This window comes from Amblyraja radiata, chromosome 9 (genome assembly GCF_010909765.2).
Source record: "Amblyraja radiata isolate CabotCenter1 chromosome 9, sAmbRad1.1.pri, whole genome shotgun sequence".
Classification (NCBI taxonomy): Eukaryota; Metazoa; Chordata; class Chondrichthyes; order Rajiformes; family Rajidae; genus Amblyraja; species Amblyraja radiata.
The window spans coordinates 44,895,170-44,908,443 of NC_045964.1; the positions used below are offsets into that span (position 1 = coordinate 44,895,170).

The window sequence follows — 13,274 nt, forward strand, 5'->3', positions numbered from 1 at the left end:
ACAAAAAGCACAAAGCTAACAACATTTATTCCAGAGCTTTAGAAATACATCAGGTAGGCAAAAAGTCTCAGACTTGAAATGTGGACTGTTTCACTTTCCACAGATGTTGCCCGGCCTGGATTTTTAAATATATTTTCTGATTTTGTATCCGATGGAGTTGCATTTATGTGGAGTCTTATTTTCTCTCAAGGTGTCCCAAAGTATAGCTAATGAAGTACTTTTAAAGTTTAGTCCAAGGAAATGTGATGTACAAAGTGAGTTCCCACTAAATGGCATGACAATAACATAACAAATTCTTTCAAGAAGTAGATCAAGAGTAGAATTGTCTTGGACACCAGAATTAAATCGTCTATTCTTCCTCAAAATGTGCTAGGAAATTTTATTTGCAACTTCAAAGTGATTGTCTTGATTTGATGTCTCACTTGAAAGACGACCTCTCTGACAGTGCAATAGTATTCCCGTATTAAGGTTTGACTGTTTTTGGATTATTTAGATTGTACACAACTTAACCTACTCAAATATATGCTTCAATCCTATCTAGTAAAGTCAATTCTCTGCAGACACAATTACAAGTAACATGTTGCTTTCAAAGCACAAAACTTCATGAGGCACGTTCAAGAACAGCGACAAGAGAAGGATGATACGGGCAAAAAATGCTTGAGCAAAAATGATTTATTTCAGAAAATTTTATTTAAGTGTACTTTTGTGAATCCATGCCAATTCTGCGGATTTAACAAGGCAACAGGGGAAGATTTTAAGGGAACAATTGCAGCAACTAATCATGTGACGGGGTGATATTGCAAAAGTGAGCTTTTAGATAAGTACCACCAAAATTAAATTCCTGGTAGATTTCAGCAGGGATAATCCTGGAAAAATGTAAACTGTGATCATCACTTAGTACTCTGATTAAGAACAGTTGAAAGTAGAACCAGGTTAAAGTAGTCCCATTCAAACAGAGATACAGTGAGAATATGTGATCAGCCAATTCAAAAGTTAGAAAGGATAGACACAGAACATTATGCCGCAGTCAAAAGAAGCATCGGATGATTTTGACCAAACCAGTCTGAAAGATTTGACATAGGCATATGTCAGAAACATGCGAATGCTTGCCCATCTTCAATAATTTTTCAGGTACCCCGAAAACAATAAAAGCTATTATATTGTTGCGCATAAACAGCATACTCCATTATGAATTCAGTAATTGAATAGTTGGACATCTTTAATATATTGAAATAGTAATCCCGGCATACAAGTCATAAATCTTTCATTGGGTACAACGAGAACATTGTTAATGTCTTGTGTTAACAACTAGGCTTGGGTTAAACTCATTTCAAATCCATGCCTACTCTTTTTCATAAAAATAGTGCATTGAGAAATTACTTTGAGAAATATCAGTTAACACAATAATGTATCAGCCATTAAAAAATAAATGCCTTAATTCACTAACAAAGCTTTCATAATGGGTTCTCTCCAAATGGAACATAATCTGTATTTGGTGATACGCTTTCAAGGCATTCCTGTGATAAACACCAAACCAAGACTTCTGGTACCTGCACCCTGGATACACTTCAGAAGATCTGATAAATCTTTATAATTTCAGGGATAGGATTGCATTCACATTGCATTTCTCAAAATTTCAGCATTACTCATGGGACTTTACAGCCAAATATGGATTTTAGAAGTGAAATCACTGTGGGATTTCTGCACAATAATGCCCCACAATTAGCAATGATGATAACCTGGAGGTCTGTTTTGTGATCTGTGATACACCTGATCTCATAGAACAGACATTTTACAGCTGTTAATTAGCAACTCTCCCTTTTCTCATTGAAACATCTCTATTTAGAAAGTATGCTGGTTAACTGGTGATAATTATGAAAATGAACAATTTATTCCTGCTCATGTTGTTTTTTACATTATAAAGACGGGTAAACTCAAAATGGGAGTCAATGAAAAATGAAACACAGAGCTCATGGATATTATGTTCTATAATAATGGTAAAAGGTATGACTGACAACTCCAAGCAACCCTAGATATCATGGGATAGATAAAGAAAAGAAAATCAGCTTATGGCAGGTTTAGAGAACTAAACGAAGATGCCCTGCTGGAGTAGAGATTGTAGGGCATACCTAAAAAGTAACTAGGAAGACCAAAAAGGGCCATTAACTAGCATTGACAAGTGAGATTATGGAAGATCCCAAAGGTTTTTAAGTATATTAAGGGCACGAGGTTAACCAGGGAAAGAATAGTGCTCACCAGAAACCAAGGTGCCAATCTGTGCGTGGAGGCAAAGAATACAAACAAAAGATTGAAGATTTAAAGATACTGCATTGAACCAGGCCCTTCGTTCCTCCTAGTCCATGCCAACCATCGATCAACGGTTGACACCAGTTCCATGTTATCCCACTTTCTCATCAACTCCCTACACACCAGGGGCAATTTACAGAGGCCAATTAACCTGCAAATCCACATGTCTTTGGGATGTAGGAGGAAACACACATGCTCACAAGAAAATGTGCAGATTCCACATAGACAGGAGATCAAGATTGAACCTTGGTCTCTGGCCTATGTGAGGCAGTAGCTCTACCAGCTGGCCACTGTGTCGCTCCAACACAAGAGAACTTCACAAGGAATACAACCTTACATCCCACTGCAACCTGAAGAAATGCAACTCAGGGTGAAATGAGAAGCAAGGTTGAGACTGCTGGGGCTCTGGCCAAAATGCTATAGAGTCATAGAGCGATACAGTGTGGAAACAGGCCCTTCGACCCAACTTGCCCACACCGGCCAACATGTCCCAGCTACACTAGTCCCACCTCTCCGCGCTTGGTCCATATCCCTCCAAACAGGTCCGATCCATATACCTGTCTGTTTCTTAAATGTTGGGATACACCCTGCCTCAACTACTTCATCTGGCAGCTTGTTCCATGTGCCCACCACCCTTGGTGTGAAAATGTTACCCCTCGGATTCCTATTAAATCTTTTCCTCTTAACCTTAAACCTATGTCCTCTGGTCCTCGATTCATCTACTCTGGGCAAGAGACTCGGAAGTGCATCCCTCCCGATCCATTCCTCTCATGATTTTATACACCTCTATAAGATCACCCCTCATCCTCCTGCGATCCAAGGAATAGAGTCCCAGTCTACTCAACTTCTCCCTATAGCTCAGACCTCTTGTCCTGGCAACATCATATCCTTTCTGGCTACAATAGAGATGTCAGGTTGATGGCTGTACCACGACGGTATACCCCGTCGTGTTCTCAAAACCTGTGCAGACCAACTGGCTGGAGTTTTTGCGGTCATTTTCAACCTCTCACTTCTGAGGTCTGAGGTTCCCACCTGCTTTAAAAGGGCATCAATAAAACCGGTGCCCAAGAAGAGCAAGGTGACTTGCCTCAACCACCATCGACCAGTGGCACTAAAGTCTGTGGTGATGAAGTGCTTTAAGATGTTGATTATGGCGCATATCAACTCCTATCTCGACAAGAACCTTGACCCACTGCAGTTCGCTTACCGCCACAACAGGTCAACGGTGGATGCGATCTCACTGGCTCTCCACTCCGCTCTGGATCACTTGGACAACAAAAACTCGTATGTCAGGCTACACTCGTATGTTCATAGACTACAGCTCGGCGTTTAATACCATCATCCCCTCCAAGCTGGTTACCAAGCTCATGGATCTGGGTCTCTGCGCATCCCTCTGCAATTGGATTCTCGACTTCCTCATCCACAGATCACAGTCTGTTCGTATTGGTGGAAATATGTCATCCTCGATAACAATCAGCATGGGCGCACCTCAAGGCTGCGTGCTCAGCCCCCTGCTGTACTCACTCTATACTTCTTCTTCTTCGAGTCCGTTGCAATCTCAGATGTCGTTCTGCCAGTATCTGGCGCAGGTCACAGCTGGTCGGGTCGGTTCAGCCAGGTCCTGGGGGCTGCACTGGGGGGCGTCGTCACACTCCAGTAGGTGGGACATTGTCTGTACTGCTCCACAGCTGCATGTGTCTTCTGCCTGGTAGTTCCATGCTTTCATAAGTGCTTTGCACCTCCCCTGCTCCACTCGTAATCTGTTAATCGTAATCCAGGTTGGCCATGGGAGGTCGTGCCCGCTGGCGAGGCATTTAGTCGGAGTGATTCCTCTCTCCATCCAGTCGTGGGCTCGTGTGTTGAGCTGGTTCCATTCATCTTTCCAGATGTTGGTCCTTACTCTATACTCATGACTGTGTAGTCGGACATAGTGCAAACTCCATCATCAAGTTTGCCGACCACAGATGGTGATGAGTCAGAGTATAGAAGTGAGATCGACCGATTGACCAAATGGTGCCAGCACAATAACCTGGCTCTCAACACCAGCAAAACCAAGGAACTGATTATGGACTTTGGAAGGGGTAGGATAGGGACCCACAATCCCATTTATATCAACGGGACCATAGTGGAAAGGGTAAAAAATGTCAAATTCCTTGGCGTGCATATTTCCGAAGATCTTTCCTGGTCCCAGCACACTGATACAATTATAAAGAAGGCACATCAGCGCCTCTACTTCCTGAGAAGTTTACGGAGAGTCGGTATGTCAAGGAGGACTCTCTCAAACTGCTACAGGTGCACAGTAGAGAGCATACTGACTGGCTGCATCGTGGCTTGGTTCAGCAACTTGAACGTCCAGGAGAGGAAAAGAATGCAGAAAGTTGTGACCACTGCCCAGTCCATCATCGGCTCTGACCTCCCCACCATCGAAGGGATCTATCGCAGTCGCTGCCTCAAAAAAGCTGCCAATATCATCAAAGACCCACACCATCCTGGTCACACACTCATCTCTCCGTTGCCATCGGGAAGAAGGTACAGGAGCCTGAAATCTGTAACATCCAGGTTCAGGAACAGCTTCTTCCCCACAGCCATCAGGCTATTAAACACAACATCAAATAAGCTCTGAACAATAACAGTCTATTATTATTATTGCAGTTTATGTTTATTTATTGTGTATATATGATCTATGGACACACTGAACTTTTATCTCCCGTTCTGTATTATGTTTACATATTCTGTTGTGCTGCAGCAAGCAAGAATTTCATGGTCCTCTCTGCGACACATAACAATAAAACTCTTGACGACTTCAAGAAGGGCAGAAGGGAAAAGCCAGGTAATTACATGCCAGTGAATCAGTGGTAAGGAATTCATTGGAGAGGTTCTGAGGGATAGGATGAATGTATACTTGAAAAGGCAGAGCTTCATTATGGAGTCAGCATAGTTATGTTAGCAGGAGATACCATCTGAAAAAATGGATGGAATTTTTTTGAATAGCTGCTGCAAGATATGTGCCCCTGAAAGCAGCAGCACAGGTAGATAAGTAACATGTAGAGTGTCATGAAGCGTGATGGGTGACATATAGATAAGCGTCAAGAGATGCTTGCCTTAATTAATTTGGCAGGGCACAGAATATTTCAGCAAGGAAGTTATTGGACAATAATATAAAATATTAGCTAGGCCATACCTGGAGTGTTGTGCAACTCTGGCTACCATATTACAAAAAGGATTTGACTTCACTGGAGAGGGTGCAAAAGAGATTCACCTTCATTAGCCTGGAATGGAGAGGTTCAATGTGTGGAAATACTGGAAAGGCTGGATTGCTGAAGCAGAGAAGATTCAGAGGAGACATCGAATTGAAGTATATTATGAAGAACACAGATTGTAAAACACATTTTTTTAAGCAGAAGAGTTTAACCAGAGGGAATAAATTGAAGGTTAGGCACACGAGATTTAGAAGGGACTTGAAGGATTTAGTGGGTGGTAACATGCAGCCTGGTAAGAAGTGGATAATGCCACAATATTTCAGCATTTAGACAAGCACCTGAAATGACATGGCACAGAAGGCAATGGCGGAGCGTCTGAAAATGGGAGTAGTTTGGATTGGTAGACGTATTCTGAAGGACCAGTTTCTGTGATTTATTTCATCATTCTCTAGTTTTTACAACGAACAAAGTATTTTCTAGGTCCCAGAGTAAAAACGTACAAAAATAACATGGCATACTTGTTAATGGGAATTGAAGCCAAATCAATAAAGTATTCTGTAAATATAATAAAAATATTATGTGAATTCTGTGCTGAGAATCTCATACCTTTATGCTGACGAATTTATATTCAAGTTTGTTTAACCAATGACAAGAGAAGATTTGTCAATTATTTTGTCTTGAATTCACCTGGCATGGACTCTTCCAATTCCACATTAATATGAGACTTCTATCAGCTCTCAAGGATTGAAAGTAAAATTCTGATTCTTCAAGATCCTGTATGAGAACCACTATGCTCTTTTGACTATAGAAATTGCAAATAAATGCGCTATTGTCTTCCATTTGTCTGAAAAAAAGGATTAGTCATACGACTACATTAAAACTTTGCCCTATAACTTCAACGACAATAATTTGCAGGCTCTCTCAAAGTCAACTCCTGCTATGAATATTTGTGAACAGCTCGTGCTAACAACAAACATCATATATTACAATCTTCAGCAAACAACAGTACACATCATTGTGATTGTCATTTACCGAGTTATGGTTTCAGAGCTGAGATCTGAAGTTCTGTAGATCCCAATGAAAATGTATTTCACTGTACCTGGTACACGTGATAATAATGAAACCATAAAGAAACCACTGAATTTGTAACCTGAACAGGTGCTTGAGGTAGGAAGCAGTACTGTCAATGAGCATTCACATCTTCAAATTTGGGAAATAAAGTTAAAAAGAACAAAGTAAGCATTAGCTACATTAATAGTTCCTCTGAGGGAGCAATATTTTTTGAATTATTCTTTCCACAAAGAGCTTCTAATCAAGATTTTGGAGTATACTGATTAGATGGCAGACAAGTAATAATCAAAATTAAAATGTCATAATCAATTTATTAATATCCATATGAAGAGAAGGATTTGTTATCAACACATTAACAATTAGGTTTAAAGGGGGAATACAATTAAAATACACAATATCTGACAAGATTTTTACAGTGAAAATAAATCAATTTGTATGTAAATGTGGACTCTACACAGGCGTATGACAATGCAGATATGATCGAAAAATAAACTGAGTACAGATACATGTTTGGAGAAGTATTTACATTATTTAAATAACATGATTGAACTACCTTTTTGGCTTTTTTGTTTGTTTATTTATGTTATCCATTGAGCGCTGTATTTCCAAACCTGTTGCGCTGATGCAAGTAATGGGCCTGTCCCACGAGCATGCGACTCCATGCGGCAAGCGCGACCAAACCAGAAGCGGGGGCCGCGCGGAGGTCGAGTGAGTGACATGAAGTTCGAGCGATGTCCGCGGGAAGTTCGCGTGTGACGTACGGCGTCGAGGCGGTGCGTACGACGTCGAGGCGGCTGCGGGTCGGCAGGCCGTTGCCGCGCGGAATTTTTGAACACGGTCAGTTTTTCGGAGCCCCGCGCGATGTCGGGACCAGCTCCGCACAACTCCATACGGCTCCGGCGATCGAAGTGGGACCGGCCCCGTGAGGCCGTACGGCTCAAACGACCATGTTAGGTCGCACTTGCCGCATGGAGTCGCATGCTCGTTTGACAGGCCCTTTAGGTCGCGCTTGCCGCATGGAGTCGCATGCTCGTGGGACAGGCCCTTAAGAATTTCATTGTTTTGTTTTGGTACATATAACAATTAAACACTTTTGACTTGATTCCAACAGCAAATGTATAAATAGGGATTAAAATTAATTTAGATGGGCAGTTTAATAAAACTACCACCAGTTTAAGGCAACATCATTCCTGATTAACATGCTTGAATCTGAGAAGATTAAAGGAATATCAACAGGAGCAAATTTGTAATCTACATGGATTTTCAGAAAGGTTATGACTAGGCCCCACATGAAGTACTGATCTGAAACATTAAAGCATTTGGAATTCAAAGGAAATTGGCACATTGTATTTAAAATTGACTCAATGCCTGAAAGTCAAGGGTAAAAGTGACCGAAATGTAATGACCAGAAGACTGAGGGGCAAGAGGCTCAGAGTTAGATCCTTTGCTTTTAGAGGTTTTATTCAATTGTCATGATATAAATTGGTAATTCTGTTGTGAGCTAGATGGTCTGAGATATTCTCAGAGATACCCCCACCCGAGACATTCCCATGTCCTTGGCCTCCACAGCCTACCCATTCCTAGACTTGCGTCTCATGACAGTGAACGCCACTCCCGGGGCCCTATTTTGACAGCAAAGCCCATGAATCAAATTAAGTGCACACCTCAATTAAAGCAATGAACTGCAGTACACAGGTAAAAGTGGTAGAAGAAAAGTGAAATTCTTCACAGATATGACTTAATTGCAGGATTTAAATGTTTAAGTGTTTTTACTTTCAATTTCCCACCAGGTACAGAAATGGCAGCTCACTTTTGCAAACAATCATAAATAATGAAAGTGAATATTATCTTTCTGTAACTCAGTTGAATTTTGTGAAATGTTCTTCAAGAACAACTCCCAATTCCATGACATCAACCAAGAAAAGTGCCGTGAGCCCATGAAACAACATCACTTCAAATTATCCTCTCAGTCAGCACACTGGCAATACATTGTTATTCCTTCACCATTACCAAATCTAAACCATGTAACTCACCATACAAAAGTCTTGAGCGAATCTTCACCAATGGCACTGCAGTGATTCAAATAGCTTGCCATAACTTTTTCCAAGTTCAATTAGGTAAACAATTCGTAAATGCACATGCAAAAAATTGAGACAATTTATTCTCCTGGCCATTTTCTGGATTATGCAAGGAGGAAAGTCATTTAAAACTGACTAAAACATCTGTTAGGCCACAGTTGGAATATTCTGCACTGCTGACCAACACATCACAGGAAGGATAAGATACAACAAGATAATGTGCAAAGGAATTTTATGAGGATATTGTCATAAATGGAGAATTTTAGTCATAACAAAATGGTTTAACTGTATTTTTTCTTCTTTAGAAAATAAATTGAGGTGTAGAAAATTGAAAGTCCTAGACAGCATGGACACAAATTGCCCAATTCCCTGAGCTGTACAGGGCAAGTGTTTCAATATTGAAGCAAAAAAATCAAATTACATAAAGCTTACTCCTCTGCCCCTCAAAAATGGTGGTTTAGAACTCATTAACTGAAAATATGGTGAAAGCATCCCATATCGTTTTGTGAGAACATGGAAACAGGCCCTTCATCCCACCGCATCCATGCTGACCAGCAATCCCCGCACACTTATACTATCCTACACACACTAGCGACAAATTACAATTATACCAAGCTAAATAACTTACAAACCTATACGTCATTGGAGTGTGGGAGGAAACTGGAGATTCCAGAGAAAACCCACGCAGGTCACATGGAGAACGTACAAACGCAGTACAAACAAGCACCTGTAGTCAGGATTAAACCCAGGTCCCTGGCGCTTTAAGGCAGTAATTTGACCGCTGCACCACCGTGTCGACCATTTAAAATATATTTTGCTCAGTTCTTGAATTGCCATAAATTTCAGGATCATAGATCATGGGTTCGAAAGTAGTAGTCTGAATAATCTTTCATGGCAATATAGATAAAATGGACCCCCTGTGCTTGAAATTTCTCTGATTCTATTCTTCTGTTACACTATTGAATAACAGCAGCATTTAAAAAATAATTATTTAGTCTTCCAGACACAAGATAAATCATTAAAAAGACAAACTTCTATTCATCAAAAGTAAAAAAACAATGCAGGCTTCAGACTTGATTATTGCTAGTTTGTTTCAGTTTTATTACTATACAGAACAAGATCCATTTGGTTTGTTGACTTATTGATTTTGTTCAACTCAGAATTGCCCCTAGTCGATTTGAGGTGGGCTGCACATGAAATACGACATGGCAACAAAATGTGACATAACATAACAATAAAATAAGACAAGACCTGACAATAAAAAAGCTGATGACATTTTATTCCAAAAACCAAAACTGGGCCATCAAAGTATAATATTTAAACCTGAAAAGATAAATGTACCAAGAACAATGTTCCTGACAAACTTTCAGTTGTCATGGTTGTTTAGCCACTGCTTGCCAAGAATAACTTACCAGCAGTCACAAGAGACACCGATTAAGTTATTGCCACAAACACCAGGGTGCACTGAATTTTATTGTTCACATATGGCTCACATATAGAGAAATGATAAATACAAAATATAACAATGAGTGCAAAACAACAAAATGGTGCAAGAATGTAATGCAATCTGAAAGTAGTTCAAAACGATATTAAAGTATAACCGAATTAGATAAAATTAAATGCAAGAGTACATGGCAGCACCTCCAGGAAAGGAGTGTGAAAGAACTGTTTGATTCAGGAATCTGATAGCAGTGGGGAAGAAGCTATTCTTAAGTCTGGGCATCAGGCTTTCAAGCCCCTACATCTTCTTCCAGGTCGATAGGAGAAAAGGGAGAGTGAATGGCCAGGGTGGCAGACAACCCTGGTGATACATCCAGCCTTCCAGAAGGTGGACTGAATTGAAGGAAATGACGAGTCTGTGATGCACTGGGCTATGTCAACAACTCTCTACAAGTTCAGGCAGTCAAGAGCAAAGTAGTTGCCACATCAGGCTGAGATGCATCCCAGCTATACTTTCTATAGCTCATCAGTAGAAGTTCGAGAGAATCCTCCTGGATATGCTCAATCTTCGCAGATGCCAAAGTAAATACGCCACATGAATGTGAAAGAATAAACAAAGAGAGAGAGAGAGAGAGAGAGAGAGAGAGACCATGAGTGGACTTGTTAATGTGGACAGGAAACACAGGAGGAGTGGATTAGCTGATAATGTAAAATTCAAAGATCATCCCATTGGGCTATAGGCTACCCAAGTGGAACACATGGTACTAATCTATTTTGTATTTAGCCTCAATGTGGCAATGAACAGATAGGTTGATGTGGAAATGGGAAGGGGTGTTTCGATGCTCAGGAAGGCTGTTGCAGACAAAGTGCAGATACTCTGCAATTGTTTGTTTAGCTTACACTTGTGAGCACCAGATATTGGCAACAAGGTTATAGCACCCAAATTTGGGGGTAGCATATTTACATGGACTGAAAATGGGTTAAAAGCCAAAGCTATATAACTGGAAATAAATTTCTCAGATAGCTAGGTTGTTATTAGTGGGGCATCACACATATCAGTGCTTGGGCCCCAGCTATTCACGTTTTCTATCAATGATCCGAGTATGAGGACAATATGTTATATTTCCATGTTCGCTGATGACCCAAAACAAAGTTGTATTGCAAAGGAGGAGGAGGTTGTGAAGAGGTTTCAAGAGACATAGAAAAGCTGCACGAGTTGGAGAGCAAGACAGATGAAATAAATGTGAATAAATGAAACGTCATCAAGTCTAGTGCACAACACAGACTGAATATCAGGGTATTATTTTTTATAATGGTGACAAATTGGAAAATGTTGATGTTCAAAGGGACCTAGGTGTCCTTGTACACATGTCTGTGAGCTCAAAGTAGATGCAGCAAGAATGTAGTAGATGCAGCAATGCAACAATGCCAATGGTATTAAGAGATTTGAGTAAATAAATAAAAGTTGTTACAAGACCGTACCTGGAGAAGACCGTCTTTTTTCTGAACAGGTGAATTCTAGTCACAGAGTGAATGTAACGAAGATTCACTAAATGACAACTTAGTTGCATAAGTTAAGACTGAATTAAATAGGCCTGTATTCACCAGAGTTTAGAACGAGGAATTTTCTCTTTGAAACTTTAACAAAATCCTAGTGTCATCAAAAGAGTCTATGCAAGGATTGTTTGTTCTGCCTGATGAGCCGAGAATGAGCTTTCACCGTTTCAGAATATGGGGCAGGCCATTCAGGACTGCCACAGGCATAACTTTTTGTAATCGGAGGGTAGCAAATCTCTGGAATCCTGTGCACCTGTACGTTATAGAGTGCATTCAAAACAGAGATAGTTTTCATTTTAACACAAGTTTGCACAATGAATACAATTACATCAAGTTGCTTTCAGCTATTTTGTTGAGATAGTTTCCACCACCAGAAGGATTCTCCTCATTTTTTAAATTCCAGTCTGCCCTCAATTTTGTTCTGGATTTTATCATAAACTGGAGATCTTGTCCTCAAGAATAAAAGTTTAACGCCCATAAACTTGCTTTTCTAGACTTGCTGAATTAGACAACAATAGATCCTCTATTGATTTCATAATGTTACTTTTGCATAGTTATGTGTATAAAATGCTCTCTCTTTGTTCTATCCCATCTGTTAGAATTTTGAGATCTATTAAACACTTTGGCCACTAAAATAATCTCATGTTGTTATCTGATACTATGGAGCTGCTTGAAAAATAAATATTATTAATGAATCAAAAGACAGTCACCATAAGTTACTTAAAAAATGCTTTGCTTGGCATGTTCTTCACCGACATCTCTTTAGCTATCTTAAATTGAGCTCAAGACAAATGTCCAGCAAATTACCAAAATATGGCCACAGATTATATGTACTTCATAGATATCCAAATGAATATTACAGTGAAAAAAACTTAGTATTCAGAATTCCCCATTGCATCAACAAATACAATAGATCAGCGATGATGATGAAATAAGAACATTACCTCTCCATTTTGGATTTTATTTGCAGCTATATGCTGCTTTCAGGAACACCATTCTAAGAACAGTTACCCACCTTTCATGCCACTGCTCTCTTCTTGGAATGTGTTACGTGTCACTGCTTGATCTTCAAGATGTTCACTCCCACCGCTACCAGAAGAAGCAACACTACTCTGTGGGGAGAGAGGGGCATGGTCTGATGGAATATACTGAGGTCCTCTTGCTCGCAGGTCTTCATGAGACATCCATCCATGACCTAGAGGCTGATTTGGCACATTGATTGGTGGGGTAAGAGATACTGAACGCTTCAGAAGACTGTGGTGTGTCTGGCCTGAGAGAACTAGAAAACATATTATAACATATAATAGTTATTTATTGAAGGCAATCACGTGTCAAAGTTATCCAAAACCTACCAAATAGGGCAGCATTAAACATGTTTTCTTGTCATCATTATGATTGTTATTAAGTTCCATTGTTGAAACTATCTCACATTTAGATCTAGGTTTTTATTGTCTTATTTACAATTTCATATACACGTGACATCCTAAGCCCACAAATTGGATAGTTTTAAAATTATATAAACTATTCTTGGTTTTGGACGTACCAGGTCTAAAGCCATATTATTTAAAAACTGTAAATCAATTTACTTAAGAATCATTTATATAGTTGAACAGTAAATAAA

At 39.9% G+C, this 13,274-nt stretch overlaps 1 protein-coding gene across 4 annotated transcripts in view; it reads right to left on the bottom strand.

Annotated features, from left to right (window-relative positions):
• Window positions 1-13,274, bottom strand: part of samd4a (sterile alpha motif domain containing 4A) — a 117,610-nt gene that overhangs the window by 46,409 nt on the left and 57,927 nt on the right. For 3 of the 4 annotated variants that reach the window (XM_033027242.1, XM_033027243.1, XM_033027244.1), the window contains one exon: window positions 12,669-12,932. The exons of the other annotated variant lie outside the window; for it this stretch is intronic. In XM_033027242.1, the coding sequence (XP_032883133.1) occupies window positions 12,669-12,932 (264 nt within the window). The remainder of the gene's footprint in view (window positions 1-12,668; window positions 12,933-13,274) is intronic. 4 annotated transcript variants of the gene reach the window in all.